Source organism: Nothobranchius furzeri, chromosome 12 (assembly GCF_043380555.1).
Source record: "Nothobranchius furzeri strain GRZ-AD chromosome 12, NfurGRZ-RIMD1, whole genome shotgun sequence".
In the NCBI taxonomy this organism is placed as follows: Eukaryota; Metazoa; Chordata; class Actinopteri; order Cyprinodontiformes; family Nothobranchiidae; genus Nothobranchius; species Nothobranchius furzeri.
Window position 1 is genome coordinate 60,742,082 of NC_091752.1, and position 14,968 is coordinate 60,757,049.

At 45.4% G+C, this 14,968-nt stretch overlaps 1 protein-coding gene across 9 annotated transcripts in view; it reads left to right on the forward strand.

Annotated features, from left to right (window-relative positions):
- rims1a (regulating synaptic membrane exocytosis 1a) overlaps nt 1-14,968 on the forward strand; it is a 241,813-nt gene that overhangs the window by 154,082 nt on the left and 72,763 nt on the right. For 6 of the 9 annotated variants that reach the window (XM_070542783.1, XM_070542781.1, XM_070542784.1 and 3 more), the window contains 3 exons: nt 3,191-3,306; nt 3,386-3,516; nt 3,745-3,916. In XM_070542783.1, the coding sequence (XP_070398884.1) occupies nt 3,191-3,306; nt 3,386-3,516; nt 3,745-3,916 (419 nt within the window). Of the gene's footprint in view, nt 1-3,190; nt 3,307-3,385; nt 3,517-3,744; nt 3,917-14,968 lie in introns of those variants that run through there. The other 3 variants (XM_070542782.1, XM_070542790.1, XM_070542789.1) reach the window with 2 other exon arrangements.

Sequence of the window (14,968 nt, forward strand, 5' to 3'; positions counted from 1 at the left end):
TTTTGAAAACTCCCAGCCTGGTTCATTACTACTCAAAACCACAATCATGGGTAAGACTGCCGACCTGACTACTGTACAGAAGGCCATCATTGACACCCTCAAGCAAGAGGGTAAGACACAGAAAGAAATTTCTGAATGAATAGGCTGTTCCCAGAGTGCTGTGTCAAGGCACCTCAGTGGGAAGTCTGTGAGAAGGAACAAGTGTGGCAGAAAACGCTGCACAATGAGAAGAGGTGACCGGACCCTGAGAAAGATTGTGGAGAAGGACCGATTCCAGACCTTGGGCGACCTGCGGAAGCAGTGGACTGAGTCTGGAGTAGAAACATCCAGAGCAACCGTGTACAGGCGTGTGCAAGAAATGGGCTACAGGTGACTTGTTTCCATGTCTGGAATAGTAATAGTAGACCCTAAGAAATCTGGTGGAAATGTCACCCTCAGTTCAATGTACCTCAAGTAAGGCACCAACTGTCCATTCGCTCCCTCCACTACCAACAGATCATTCAAGGGTCCAATGTTGTGATCTGTCAAATACTCTCTGTATATGGAGTCGGGTATGGTAGTAACTTGGGAGCTGGTATCGTAAAGACAGTTCACAGGGGTGTCATTTGCTCGTAGTGCCAAAATTGGCACCAAGTTGGCACTGGTCAAGGTTTTTGCTAGTTTGATGACCCCCTGGAGCTGGTCCATGTCTGTTGTTTCCGCCGAAGTTGTTTTTTCTTCTTCTCAGCCAGGCTGGGGTTGGGCTCACTGGTACAGGAAGAAGATAAATGTCCGTCCTCATCACACCTGAAACAATACCAGGGCCGCGGTTTTGCAACAGGTTGGGAAGAATGAACACTCGGCTGACAGGATGCAGTTCTTGGCCCTGCTGGTGTCTTCTGGGTAGAGAGGAGGACAGACAGCTGCTGCTGAACACGTTGCACCTGTCTCTTCAGCTCTTTGATCTCCAGGCCCGAGGTACATGCACAATCACAGCTTTCAGCACCCTGAAATTGGACATTGACCTTTGACCTGGAGGAGCCAGAAACAACATGTTCTGCATTAAGCTGTACTTCACTCTTTGTTTATCCTCTTCTGTCCATACTAACAGCAGGAGCTCGGAGAACGCTGGCGGGGCTGTCATGTTTTGCTCCAACTGCAACCTGTTGATCAGGGTATTGTCCCAACAGCCTCTTACAAACTGCTTCAGCAGATGCTTAGTTAGCACTTAGCAAAACGATCTCCTAACAGGATTTTCTGCTTCCTGACCACGTGACGTGTGACGTATGCGGATGAAGATCGGCTTTATAGCTTGGATGCTTGTTCTCTCAGCGCGGGGGCTCGTTCCGATGCCCACACAGTAAAAAAAGTGAACTGTTGGATTTAAAATGACAAGTTTTGTCGTCAAATGCAGTTAATGAGTTAAGTGTCCGACAGCATATGAGATCTCTGCAGCATAAAGTGGAAACGAAGCAGGTGAACGTTCAAAGGAGAGGTTAAATTGCAATAAAAACCTAAACTTTCATCCGACTCACCGTTGAATGTTTCTGGAGGCGGTGAGTCGGCAGCCCGGAAAAGTTGGGAAGCTGGTGCTGCAGGCACTTTAAATCCGGGTGAAACAGGGGGTCTACCACACATTTAGCAAACTAATATTTCTAGTTGGTGAAGGCGCTGGTTAGTTAGCTGATTGTTCTAGGACCGTGTGGAGAGTTTTCTTATATTGAACTAAAGAGTCTGGAACAGTGGGGGGAAACAGATTCTGCTGGTCAGGTGCATGGCTGCATGATTCTGTCATACTTTTGGGTAGTTTCCTGACCCAAGACATCCAGAATCAATCACAGACAAGGTAAAGGCTAAATAAAATGTAGTTTGTGACAGAACTTAGGAGCACTGTAAACGGTCAGTCAGAGATAGTTGGCCTCGGTCCTGAGTGAGGTTCTGTAACTTAGAGATGTCAGTGGATGGATTTTAGTGTGGAAGACAGCAAAAGAGGAGGAGGGTTTATGGTTACGGCAGAGGTGACCGGTTCGGAGGGAGCGGGTCAGGTCAGAGGTAGTAGCCAGGCTCCAGAAGAGTTTAAGGTGAGAGCAGGTGAACGGGGGAGAGCTGGAAGTCTGGCAGGCTGGAGGAGACGTGGCCTAGAGATGAAATCTGTAGTTATGGCTGCAGATGGATGTGGCGACAGTACCTGGAGACAGGAGGATTAGGGGCTCAAACAGGGAACTGGAGAATTCACAAGAGGATTCTAAGACTCCACAAGTTGACGTGAGATTTCTCAAGCTGAGCTATACTCAAAATGAGTAATCATCTGGCGTTGAGCTGTTGTCTCACTCCTTCCTAAATACCAGACTGGTTGATGGCCAAATCAGCAGCAGCTGCCCACTCCACGGCACAGCCCACCTGTAATTATTAAGCACTCACACATGGTTAGCTGGAGGCACTCACCTCTGACCATGACAGGCTCCTCCATGAAGAGCCGTTGTAACGTGGCCAAGGCCATGAGATGAAAGGGTATTTGTCCACAGCCTGGTTCATCGGTGTGCCAAAGGCTAACTTTCTGCCCGAGGCACAGGTTGTGTTGGCCTGACACCAGGAGGAGGCGACAATCTCCTGGCCTTTCTGTATCCTTGTCAACTCCAAGGTCTCCTCACAAGACATCCCTCCTAGAGACAAGACTTTAATCAACTCCCTTTTAATGGAAACGTCTTATTCTGGCTCATAAGACGATTTCCTCACTTCACAGGTTAAGAACAATTACATTAAACAGCGAATGTGTTTTAATAGTTATGTTGATTCATTCATACTGTAAAGCAGTCAACGGCATTATTAGAACACCTGAGATAAACATGGACTTTGTTAAATCCGTGTTATATGTGAGTTGGAGTTGTATCCGTCGTTTTTGTATGTGTCTGTGAATCACGTCAGAGACGACACGTGTTTTGTACGTTTTAGTGCATTTGACCAGAGATTCAAAAACAATGTGACTTTCTTCACAACGACCCTGGCACACTCCCAGTAGATTACATTCTTGGTCATTTGTCATCTCGAGAGGTTTATCTTCCAACTCTTCTGTGTTCATTCCTCACATTATTATAAAGAGCTACCAAACATGAAAAATATTTAGGATTTGACTGAATGAGTTTTTACATTTCTCTTGTCTAATCAGTATCCGAGCTGACGTTCTTCACCCTTATTTCTAACCTTTTGATAGCAGGCTCCAGTTCTTTTGAGTCCCAGAAGATGGAGAGACCATCTTTAAATATCCTGTCTCCCTCCAGTCCTGGTATGCTCGAAGTTGCTCCACAGCCGATGCCGGGCCGACTCTTAGTGAGTTACAGTACTGTCATTTAGTCAAGTATTTTTGTCTGAAATGAAAGCGTCAATCATGTCTGTGCTTCTTATCCAGGTGAAACTTTGGTATGACAAAGTGGGCCACCAGTTAATTGTCAACGTGCTGCAGGCTTTGGAGCTACCTCTTCGGCCTGATGGGCGTCCCAGAAGCCCCTACATCAAAATGTACTTCCTCCCAGATCGCAGGTACAACTGACCACTCTCTCACAGTCTGGTGTAGGAGAAACTTATCTCACACATTTCCATGACACGGGTCTTGTTAAATATCTTTATTTGCATGAAAATATGAAGCCAGTAAATTATGTCCAAAGAGGGCCATCTTTAACATCATTAAGGCTCTGAAAGCTCACTGGTATCTTCAGCTGATGGTCCATGAGTACTTTGGAGATGCATGCTGTGAATCTGTCTCTGCAGTGACAAAAGCAAACGAAGGACAAAAACAGTGAGGAAGACGTGTGAGCCCAAATGGAATCAGACATTTGTCTACCCTCATGTTCATCGAAAGGATTTCCGTAACCACATGTTGGAGCTGACTGTATGGGACAAACCCAGGTCTTCAGAGGAGGACAGCACCTTTATGGGAGAGGTACCACACACAATTTCACAATCTGCTGCTGCTTAGGTCAATGGCGAGTCAGATGACTTGATTTTACTGATCTTTTTATAATCTCAAGTACATTTAGTTACTACACTCAGCATTCTGATGGGTAAACCTGGATAGTGTTCACGTGCACATCCTGATCTCTTTTAAAGAGCAAGTCACCCCCTACAAGCAACTTACCTCACTCCCTTTTCATGTTTGAAAAATGCAACAAATGCTGTTGCCTAGCAGACCGAGAGGGCGGAGCCACTAACAAACACACACACACAGGCATTGTGACATCATAATGTACCAGTTTACATCATAGCATACCTCTTAGCCAATAGCGGTGGCAGATTTAAATTCAAATGCAGTGCAGAGTTTTTACCTGACGACGGCGCAACACTGAGTTTTAGGCAGAATATTTAAATTTTAACTAAGATGCACTGAGGTACCAAATTATTGACGACACGTGTCTGCAGCACAATTAGACACACATTTATACAGTTTATCAGCAAAAAATGTTGATTTGGGGGTGACTTGCTCTTTAAAGGAGTCTCCTACCATCTTTATGCAGATCTCCTGTAGACCCCAATGAGATGTCTGAGCTGCAGCTGTTACACACCTGCTTAGACTCTATTAAAACCTGGATGGCTGGGAGCTTTCTTCAGCTGAATGAAGATAAGACTGAGATCCTCATCTGTGCTCCAGACAAGCTGGTTCCCAAAGTCAGAGACTCTCTTGGTCAGCTTGCTTCCCACACCAAACCCTCCGTCAGGAATCTTGGTGTGACCTTTGACCCAGCTCTCACCCTGTGCTCGGATTCTGACCAAGTCCTCCAAACACACCCACATCACCCCGCTTCTCCTCCAGCTTCACTGGCTGCCAGTCAACTTCAGGGTTCATTTCAAGATCCTGGTTCTGGTCTATAGGGCCTTACATGGACAAGCACCATCATACATTGGTGATCTTCTCAGTCCCTACACCCCCAGCAGGTCCCTGAGGTCCAGTGGTCAAAGCCTACTGGTTGTGCAGCACCAGGCTAAAGGTCAAAGGTGACAGATCATCTGCTGCTGTGGCCCCCAGACTCTGGACCTCTCTCCCCCTAAGCCTGAGATCAGTGGACTCAGTGGTCTCCTTTAAACTCACCTATTCAGGCTTTGGTGGGACCTTCATCACCACCCTCTCCTTATTCTGCTGTTTTTCCGCCATTCCCGGGATCCACTGATTTCCCTCTTTCCTATTCATTTCCTCTTTCCCTTTCCTTACATTTTTTTCTTTTCTCCTCTTAAACAGATTTGAAATATTTTATACTTTAATTTTTTTTTGTGAAGCATCTTGTGATTTTTATCTTGAGAGGCGCTATATGAAAGTTCTTCTCACCATTTATCAAACCGTAGCCCATGTCAGGCTGCCCTGCCGGTGGTATTCACACGAGTGCCACTCCGTTTGTGTTTGTGGGGGCGTGTAGGGTGGCAGTGCTCAGCTTCGGGAGGGTGTTGAAGGCCACGCACATCTTGTTGTGTAATTATTCTTATTTTTCCGGTATTGCTACAGCCCATATGTGGTGCTGGTGTAAGGAGAAACATTCAGGTGTCCCACCTTGATTAATCAGTCTAATAAAAACGAATAAATACACCTAAAAGCAATTCTTACCTTTAGTTTACCTCTGCATTATTAGTGTAACAGATTTTAATGTTTTGATGGTATGATGATGTCATATCCTGTCATGTTTTACTCCACATTATACAGATGTGTTTATTTTATTAATACTGAGAGGCACAATTTCAAACTCTGTGCTCATTTTGGTAATTTCCAATAATAATAATAATTATTGTTACAACAATTATAAAAATAGTTTTACTTATCCAAAGTGTGAAATGTGAATTTTACAAATTTCGTTACAGTTTCAAGTAGCAATTGTTAACATTTCCTTTGCACAAGTTGAAAATGATTGCATCAGGGTGACAGAGTTATCCCTCTATTCTTTCTCATGAATAGCAGCAACTGAGATGTTGGCTTACAATGTTTGTTTTAAACAAAACCACTCTCAAGTGAAACACACTCTTGTTTTGAGTTCTTCTTTGCTCCTGATCTATATTTTCGTTTGGATGTCATCTATCCACATGCCTGTCGGCGCATTTAACCACTGGCTGGTCAGATTCTGCTGCTCCACTGCAGGAACGTGCACGATCTCGGATAACATGTCTCTGTTTTGTCTCTCCTCTGCTTGGGCCAACAGAGCTACATGCGCAGCACGCCTCATGGCGTTCTTTCTGCTCATGTGCGGCCCCTCGTGGAGTGCGATTGTGGTGTATCAGGAGGGGCGGTGCTGCGGGGGAGTGGATGGCTGGTGTTTGAGGACGGGCAGATATTTCATCAAAAATTTTGACTAGTAAATGAGCGGAAAAACTCTAAATTGGAAGTGGCCGTACAGGCTCACTTTAAGCAGTGAGTGGGAGGGTGAGCTGGACGTTGCTGCAGCCTGCTCGATCCTATGATTGGGATCTCCGATGGTTGGGGGGAGGCGAATGGCCAACACTGGTCCTAGAGCACACCGGCCACTCTGGGATTCTCCAGAACCCACAGATGGCTGGTCCCCCACTGCGCTGAACCACAACTACGCTCTGAGCTTCAGCGCTCTGGTCTGCAAGTGCTTTTTTAGTAAGATATTTTCCGTATTTGATCATTTTTTAATGGTGACAGAGAAATCTGAAGGTGGTCAGTCATTCTGACAGGTTGTAATTAACACCCTGTCTCATGCAGGTGTGCAGACATTGTAAACGTCACACACAGAGAACATTTGGAGGTAACAAATCAATCAGGTAAAGATTCCCATCAGAGCATCAAAGCATTAAAGCATTATTATATTATGACATTTGCACACTGGGACACCATTCTGCTGTACACTGTTAACAGCACACTGAGGAGCTGGAGTTCAGAGTGCATCTGTCACAGGTCACAGACGCGTTCCAGCAGAACCACGGTCCATGGGTGCACATGAGCACATGTGGGAGTGAGTGATGTAAACGTTGGTTGAAATACCACCAATAACGAGACGCAGTGACAGAGCGGCCTTCGCTCTCACTCACACTGATTCAATCAAAGCGCACACCAACTCTGGCGCTGTCAGACGGATGGCAGAGATGCGTGCTCTGTGATTAAATTCAAATTCAATTCAAATTCAAAGATACTTTATTAATCCCAGAGGGAAATTAGAGTTTCAGTACACAATTCTGAGATCAGACATACATACATAGACATATGACAAGAATTGGTGATTGTGATCATTCGCAACCCGAGTCACGCTACCGTAATAGATCAAAAGGGTTTATATGAGGATAGAGTCAGGGGGAGGGAAAAAAAGGCACTTCAGAGTTACCCTCCACAGAGAGGGTAGCTTTGCTATGCAAAAAAACACCTCAGACAGATATGCACACAGACTTCAGACATTACACAACATAAGTGTCCACTAGGTGGGGAGGTAGGGTTGGGACTCTCCTCACTTCGGTGCGTGCAGCCGCATGGAGCAGCGCTCATCACCTCTGTTTGGACAGGGGAGGGAGATAATGGGTTAGAGGGCACAGTGACTCCTAGAAACGGTTCCACAGCCTTCACCGGTCACAGTCCCACCCAGCCTGGGATAGGGAGAAGAGTTACCATAGGTAACCAGAAATGGCGTTATTTTATAACCCCAATTCGTGCTGATCCGTCCACTCGTTCCTCGATGGTATCCACCTTTTGTGCCAGAGCCTGAATCTCAGTCAAAGTTCCAAGCTTTCGACTCATGTCGACAATTATATGAGTTTGTGCGTTCACAGCGCGATGCATTCCATCCCTGAGCTCTGGGATTGAGCCAATATTCCTCAAAAGCTCGTTAATTTTCCGGTAAGACAGGTAACCGCTCAGGCCAAACAGCAGGAATCCCGACACCTAAACCACGAATATCCAAACATCTTCAGAATCCTCTACAGACAGTTGAGAGAGGCATATCAGGTTCCACAGTTTCCAGGAGTCCATGATATACCCAGCTGGTTCTGTCCCAGAGGGGCATCCGGGAGCTCCTTCTCCCGTTCTCATCATTGAAAAAATGTTGTCAATCGTGTTGAGAGACCAACTGACCAGATCCATTTTTAATAATTTCCAGTTTCCAGAAAAAATGCAGAAAGCGCCGTGCACAGACAGGACAAAGAGCCTTGGGATAAGAAGTCAGGGAGAGGAGAAAAAAGCGTCTGTACTCACCAAGAGCCGGAAGACGAAGCTTAGTTAAGAGGTTTTATAACAACATTTTTCATTCAAGGTCAAATTTAAATATTAGCTTCTATTTTGGTATCATGCATGAGAATCCGCTCCGGAGCAGTCACCACAACTCATGTTACTGCAGGAGCATTTGTTGTTCCAGTCCGTGTGTCAGCGGGTCACGGGTTCATCCAGAACTTAAAACAGTCTCATGAGGCTAAAGAACCTCATGGCTTTAGCTTCTTCAGCTTTTCCCGACCTCTGATATATATATAAATATATATATATATATATATATATATATATATATATATATATATATATATATATATATATATATATATATATATATACACACACACAGTACAGGCCAAAAGTTTGGGCACACCTGCCTCATTCAATTAGTTGTCTTTATTTTCATGACCATTTACAATGGAAGATTCTCACTGAAGGCATCAAAACTATGAATGAACGCATGTGGAGTTATGTACTTAACCAAAAAAGGTGAAATAACTGAAAACACGTTTTATGTTCTATTTTCTTCTAAATAGCCACCCTTTGCTCTGATTACTGTTTTTCACACTCTTGGCAATCTCTTGCTGAGCTTCAAGAGACAGTCACCTAGATTGGTTTTCCTTTTATTTATTTATTTTTTCCCGAGTCCTGTCTGGCTGTGAAGCAAACAGAATTATTGTCTGAATGTTGGTGACAAGCCTTACAGATTTACTCTCAGGTGGAGCATCAAGGCTTCTGCTTTTAATGTCATGCCTGATACTTAAAACTACCAAACAGATTCAGATCTTTCCAAATAGGAAGCCCTGGATGACATCAGGGCCCACAATCATAGGCGTCATTTTAACCGGGGACGCCGGGGACATGTCCCCGGCAAAATTTGTGATTGGCAGCTGTGTCCCCCCCACTTTCAAAAAAGCCTGCTGGTGAGGATTTTTGTTTTACCAGCTCAGATCTTATACCAGGGGTCGGCAACCTGTTCCCATCAAAGAGCCATTATTACCCGTTTCCCACAGTAAAGAAAACACCGCAGCAGCTGCGGCGTTGTGGGCGGGGCCTAGCCTCAGACAGCAGAGAGCTGCTCACAACAGGTGACAGCAGCCGGTACCAGTCGCTCGCATGGGCGTCGCACCCGTGGTGGATGGGGGGATGCAACACCCACACTTTTCTTATTGAGATCATTCAACGCCCACACTTTTGGCGTCGCACCCGTGGGGGATTCAACACCCACACTTTTCCAGCTGTTTTGCTCACCTCCACACCAGTCTGGTTTCTTTACGTCGCACTCACTCTTGTCTCATCTCCTTCTCCACCTCCCGCTTCTGACAGCCAATGTCGGGTTTCCAGGAGAGCAGGAGAGGGAGGGACGGAAGAGCTCGACTGAATTCATAATTTTACATCTTGACATTAGCTGTACAAAGTCTGAGTTTGATCAAGTGAAGAACAACAATTTGCAGATGTTTATAACAGGCGCGGCGCCAGGTTTTCATTTTTGGGTGGGCCACGGTAATTCTGGACGGACCTTAATAAGCAGTGACTTAAGTGAAGCAGGCAGGTCGCGCTAGAAAATTTCATTTAAAAAGACGTCATAAATGTTTTCCCCCGTCATTTTAATTTCTAAAATATGAAGTAAAAACTCACAATTTAATTTTCATTCATTTGTCATTAATATGTAGTCTACACCCGTGTGTTTAGTGGACCATCTTCCAGTAAAAGCAAAGCGTCCAGCCCACCTCTCCAAATGCGTAAAATGTGCATCAGAGCCGCTAGTTAGGCGCGCCGCGTGCACCGTCAGCTACGTCAGCCCAGACAAGAGCAGAGCAAATAGAGAAAGAATAGAGGATAATTCTGTCTGGATGTGGATGGAGATTACATTTTACAGCAGCCTGATCATCATTTAAATACGTAACCCATCACCTGTCTTCTAGTCCACGCTATCAGCATTATTTTAATTGGTGTGTGTGTGTGTGTGTGTTTTCCACTTCAAACACTGGTCTAACCAACCAGACCAGCGTGTCCAGCAACATATTAATGTTACAATTAAACAGTTTCACTTCATGTAGGCTAGGAACATTCCACCTGCCGTGGCCCGACCACTTCTGCTCCACATAAACTTTGTGCGTGATCAAATGTCTCTACAGGTGCTTTCTGAGCTGAAGAGGCTATTCTGCCTCAGACTGGATGCGTCATGCGTCTCCATATTAGAGACGGGAACAAGCGCTGTTCAGCCAAAGATTCATAATTTCATAAAAAGAACATTTTTCCAAGTGACACGTCCCTCAGAGAGACCGGGTTTCAGACCGCTTCAGTGGGAGGAAATCTTACCGCATGCGCAGTGGTTCTGCACTGCGCTGCAAACCCCTCTACAGATCTTCAGCCCACTGTCCACCGTGGGCGCTTCGAGCCGCGCTGAACACAGTGTCCAGTATAAAGCTCTGATGTTCTGATGGGAATCATTTCTTGATTGATTTAGTTACCTCTGCGATGTGCGTAACAATTAAAATGTCAGCTCATCCATGTGCATCAGTGTGCGTCGGGGTAATTCTTTCAAAACAACCAACATCCTTGAGTTTATCCGTCAAAATAAACAGTCAAATGGAAATATCTGTAACCCTGCCATTTAACTGTTTCGACTTCTTGTGAAGATTGTTGTGAAGAGACACAATTAAACCTGATTAACCTCAGAGCCACGGGCACTGCGCTGTACACCGTGACTGTAAATGAGGGGGGAACGATTTAATCGGATCATTTTCTTACCTTTTCAACATGGTTTAATGAAAAGTTTCATTCAGTACAAACTTTAGTTACACCAATGTAACGAGACAGAGCCTGGATTTGTATTCTGAACAGTTTAAACATGTTTAAAACGGAGACATGCGTGACGCGTCTAAAATTCGCACCTGCTCCGCTATTATGGAAATTAAACTAACAAGATGAATAACATGATATTATTTTAGCCACAGACAACATCCCCCACACTTTTGAAAAGCTTGCAACGCGCCTGGTCGCTCGTGTACGTCAAAGTTATCTTTCATAAGACGATAATCAATAAAACGATTCATATAAAGTGGGTCCAGAAGCTGTAGCCCGTCTCTGCCTACAATATTTTGATATTTTTCACCCTGTTGGTGGTTTTACTGAGCAGGTGCCCCTTTTGTCATACGTTTCTTTTAAAAACATGTTTAGACTGTTCAGAATACAAATCCAGGCTCTGTCACATTTGATTGTTGTAATTAAACTTTGTAGGTGGGGAAGGTCAGAAAAGGGTCAGATCATTTTGTTTTTCCCTCATTTACAATGACGGAGATAACGGTGCAGTGCGCCTGGCTCTGGTGTTAATCAAGTTTAATTTTATCTGTTTTCACAAGAAAACAGAACAGTTAAAAGCAAGGCTTGTGTTGACCGGACAGTTCCCGTATTTGACCGTTTATTTTGACGGAGAAAGAATAGAAAGAATTACCCCGATGCATGCAGACGAACTGATATTTTATTCCACTTAAATCGCAGATGTAGCTAAATCACTCAAAAAAATTTTCCCATCTGAACATCTGAGCTGGACACCGCTCAGCGCAGCTCACTGTCAGAGTGTACTACATAAGGTGCACAGCGAGCTGAAGATGTGGAGAGGGACTTGGAGCGTGTCGCAGAACCAGAGCGCATGCGGGAAGGTTCCTCCCACTGAAGTGAGTGTTTTCCAAACCCTGTCTCTCAGAGAGACTTGTCACTTAGAACACGTTCCCTGATTATGAAACTTTGGCTGAATAGTGCTTGTTCCTGTCTCCAATGTGGCGACATATCCAGGAGCCGTCTGAGGAGAATCCCAGAATCTCACATCTTCAGCTCAGAAAGCGCCGATATGATTACGCACACGCGTGACCCATCAACCCGGTCTCACAGTAAGACCGGGTTGGAACTGTTCAGGTTTACGCAGACAATCTTTACATAGAATTGGCATACAGATGTAAAATTAATGCAGTAAAATATAAAGCTTTTTATTTAAATATACAGTCATTATTTTACAAGCACAGAGAGCCGCATCAGATGGATGGAAGAGCTGCATGCGGCTCCAGAGCCGAGGGTTGCCGACCCCTGTGATAGCCTACTTTATTGTCCCCAGCAATTTTTAAACCCCACTCAAGTGTATGGTTATTGTCCCCAGCAATTCTGAAAACAAACTGACGCCCTTGCCTGCAATGTTGCCTTCAATTCAGGTAACAGCAACTTGTACTGCATAGCCGGAACTAGTCTGAGGAAGGGCATTCACCAGGCAAAGAGAGTCTACAGGAGGAAAATAGAAGACCTCTTTCACAACAACAATCCCCGGAAGATGTGGAAGGGGATTCAGACTCTGACCAACTACAGAGGCCACACTCTGTCCAACACTGGCAGCAGCAGAACACAGGCAGAGGAGCTAAACAACTTCTTTGCTCATTTTGAAACCACTGTCCACCCACTTTTACAAACCCCCACAACGTGAGCACCCCCACTACTCCCTCTCTCATGCTCCAGGAACATGAGGTGAGAAGAACCTTGAGAGCAGTAAACCCCAGGAAAGCTGCCGGACCAGACGGCATACCGGGGATCGTGGTCAGGGAGTGTGCCAGTGAGCTGGCAGGTATCCTCACCAAGTTGTTTAACCTCTCCTTGTCTCATGCTTCAGTCCCAAGCTGCCTCAAGTTTGCAACAATTATTCCCATCTCCAAAAAATCTTCCATAGACAGCTTAAATGATTATCACCCCATTGCCCTCACACCTGTAATCAGAAAGTGTCTGGAGCGACTTATCTCCAATCACATCCAAGCCTGTCTCCCCACCTCCTTCGACCATCTTCAGTTTGCCTACCGGGGAAACAGATCAACAGATGATGCCATTGCCCTGACGCTGCACACAACACTGAGCCACCTAGAGACCAGAGGAAGCTACATCAGGATGCTCTTTGTTGACTTTAGTTCAGCTTTCAATACCATCATCCCAGAAATTCTTATCTCAAAACAGCTGAACCTTCAAATCCCTCCCTCCACCTGCCACTGGATAAAATACTTTCTCACAAATCGTCCACAGCATGTTAAACTTGCCTCCCATCTCTCCTCCTCCATCCTGCACAGTGCTGGCTCTCCTCAGGGCTGTGTGCTGAGCCCCCTACTGTACACTCCGTACACATCAGACTGTACCGCATCCCACCCATCCACTGCCATCTTTAAGTTTGTAGATGACACCACTGTGGTCGGCCTCATCACAGACGAAGATGAGGCAGCGTACCGGGCAGAGGTCAGTAATCTGTCAAGGTGGTGCTTAGATAACAACCTCACTCTGGATATTCAAACAACAAAAAAGCTCATTCTGGATTTCAGAAGACACAGTCACACACACGCCCCTCTCCTCATAAATGGAAAGCGTGTGGACTGTTTCCCCTCCATCAGGTTCCTTGGTACCATCATCTCTGCTGACCTGTCCTGGTCTACCAACACCAGAGCTCTGGTTAAAAAGGCTCAGCAGCGGCTGTACTTTCTCCGGGTCTTGAGAAGGTGTGGCCCAGATCAGAAACTGCTGCTGGCTTTCTACCACTGCTCCGTGGAGAGCACCTTCACCTACTCTCTAAGTGTGTGGAATGCAGGCTCCACTGCTGAGGACAGGAAGGCTGTTCAGAGGACAATAAACACTGCCCAGAGGATTATTGGCTGTACCCTGCCATCCCTTGAGGCCATCTCCAGAACCCGCTGCCTGAAGAGAACTGCTGCTATCCTCCGTGACTCCACCCACCCTGCCCACTGCCTGTTTGACCTGTTGCCAACAGAGCGCCGCTTCAGGTCAGTTAAATTACATATCACCAGACTTTCCAAAGCCCCCTTCAGACAGGCCATGAAAAACGGAAATGTTCCGGACTCTGTCCGTAAGACCTTTGTGTCTGAATACAAACATCCGGATAACGTGTTCCAGAATTTAACCGGACGAAGCCCCTAGTAAGGTCCGGACTTGTTACGGACAGGGTGGCTGCTTCAGACTGGTGAGGTAGAGTTCCGGACAAGGGGGAGGGGGAGGAGGATGGGACCGGGGGACGCTGTGTGCACCTAGATAGCTCGCTCCTGTAGCATGCGGCGAACCACGGCAGCTCGCCTCCTACGGTACCGCCTAGATGCGTGACGGAGCGCTTCACACCGCTTCAGTGATTCCTTTAACCATTGAGCTTCATCATCCAGGTCTCTTATGCGTCTTCGTGTGCGCAGAATTATGCTTAAGCTCCTCGTGATTTTTATCTTGAGAGGCGCTATAGAAATGATATTTTCTTCTTCTTCTTAACATAAGTCATCCCCCCCGCCGCCAGACATCTGGAACTTTTCCCTGCTGTGTGAACGCAGCCGAAAGGACAAGTTCCGGTACAAAATTGTGTGTCTGAAAACTTAGTTCCGGTTAAAAACCGGATTGAATTGTCCACAAATGTTCCAGAATGTCTATCTGAAAAGGGCTCAACAGTTTCTTCCCTTGGGCCATCAGAACATTCAAAATAACAGCACCATTCAACCCCCCACATCCCCGTCAGTGATGTGGGCTAATCTGTTTTAAATCCTTTTAAATTGTTGTTTTAGCAGATCTGAATCACTGGTTGCACTGTACTTTCCTGGTGTTTGCTAAATGTTTTTAAATTCTTTTTAGTCCTTTATGGTTTTTATATTTATTGTCTTGTGCACTGTTGATGGTGGACCATCTGTAATTTAAATGCATTGAGCAATTACAATAAAGTCTATTCTATTCTATTTTATTCTATTCTATTCTATTCTATATTGTTAATGTTTGTTTTTAATGCATGTA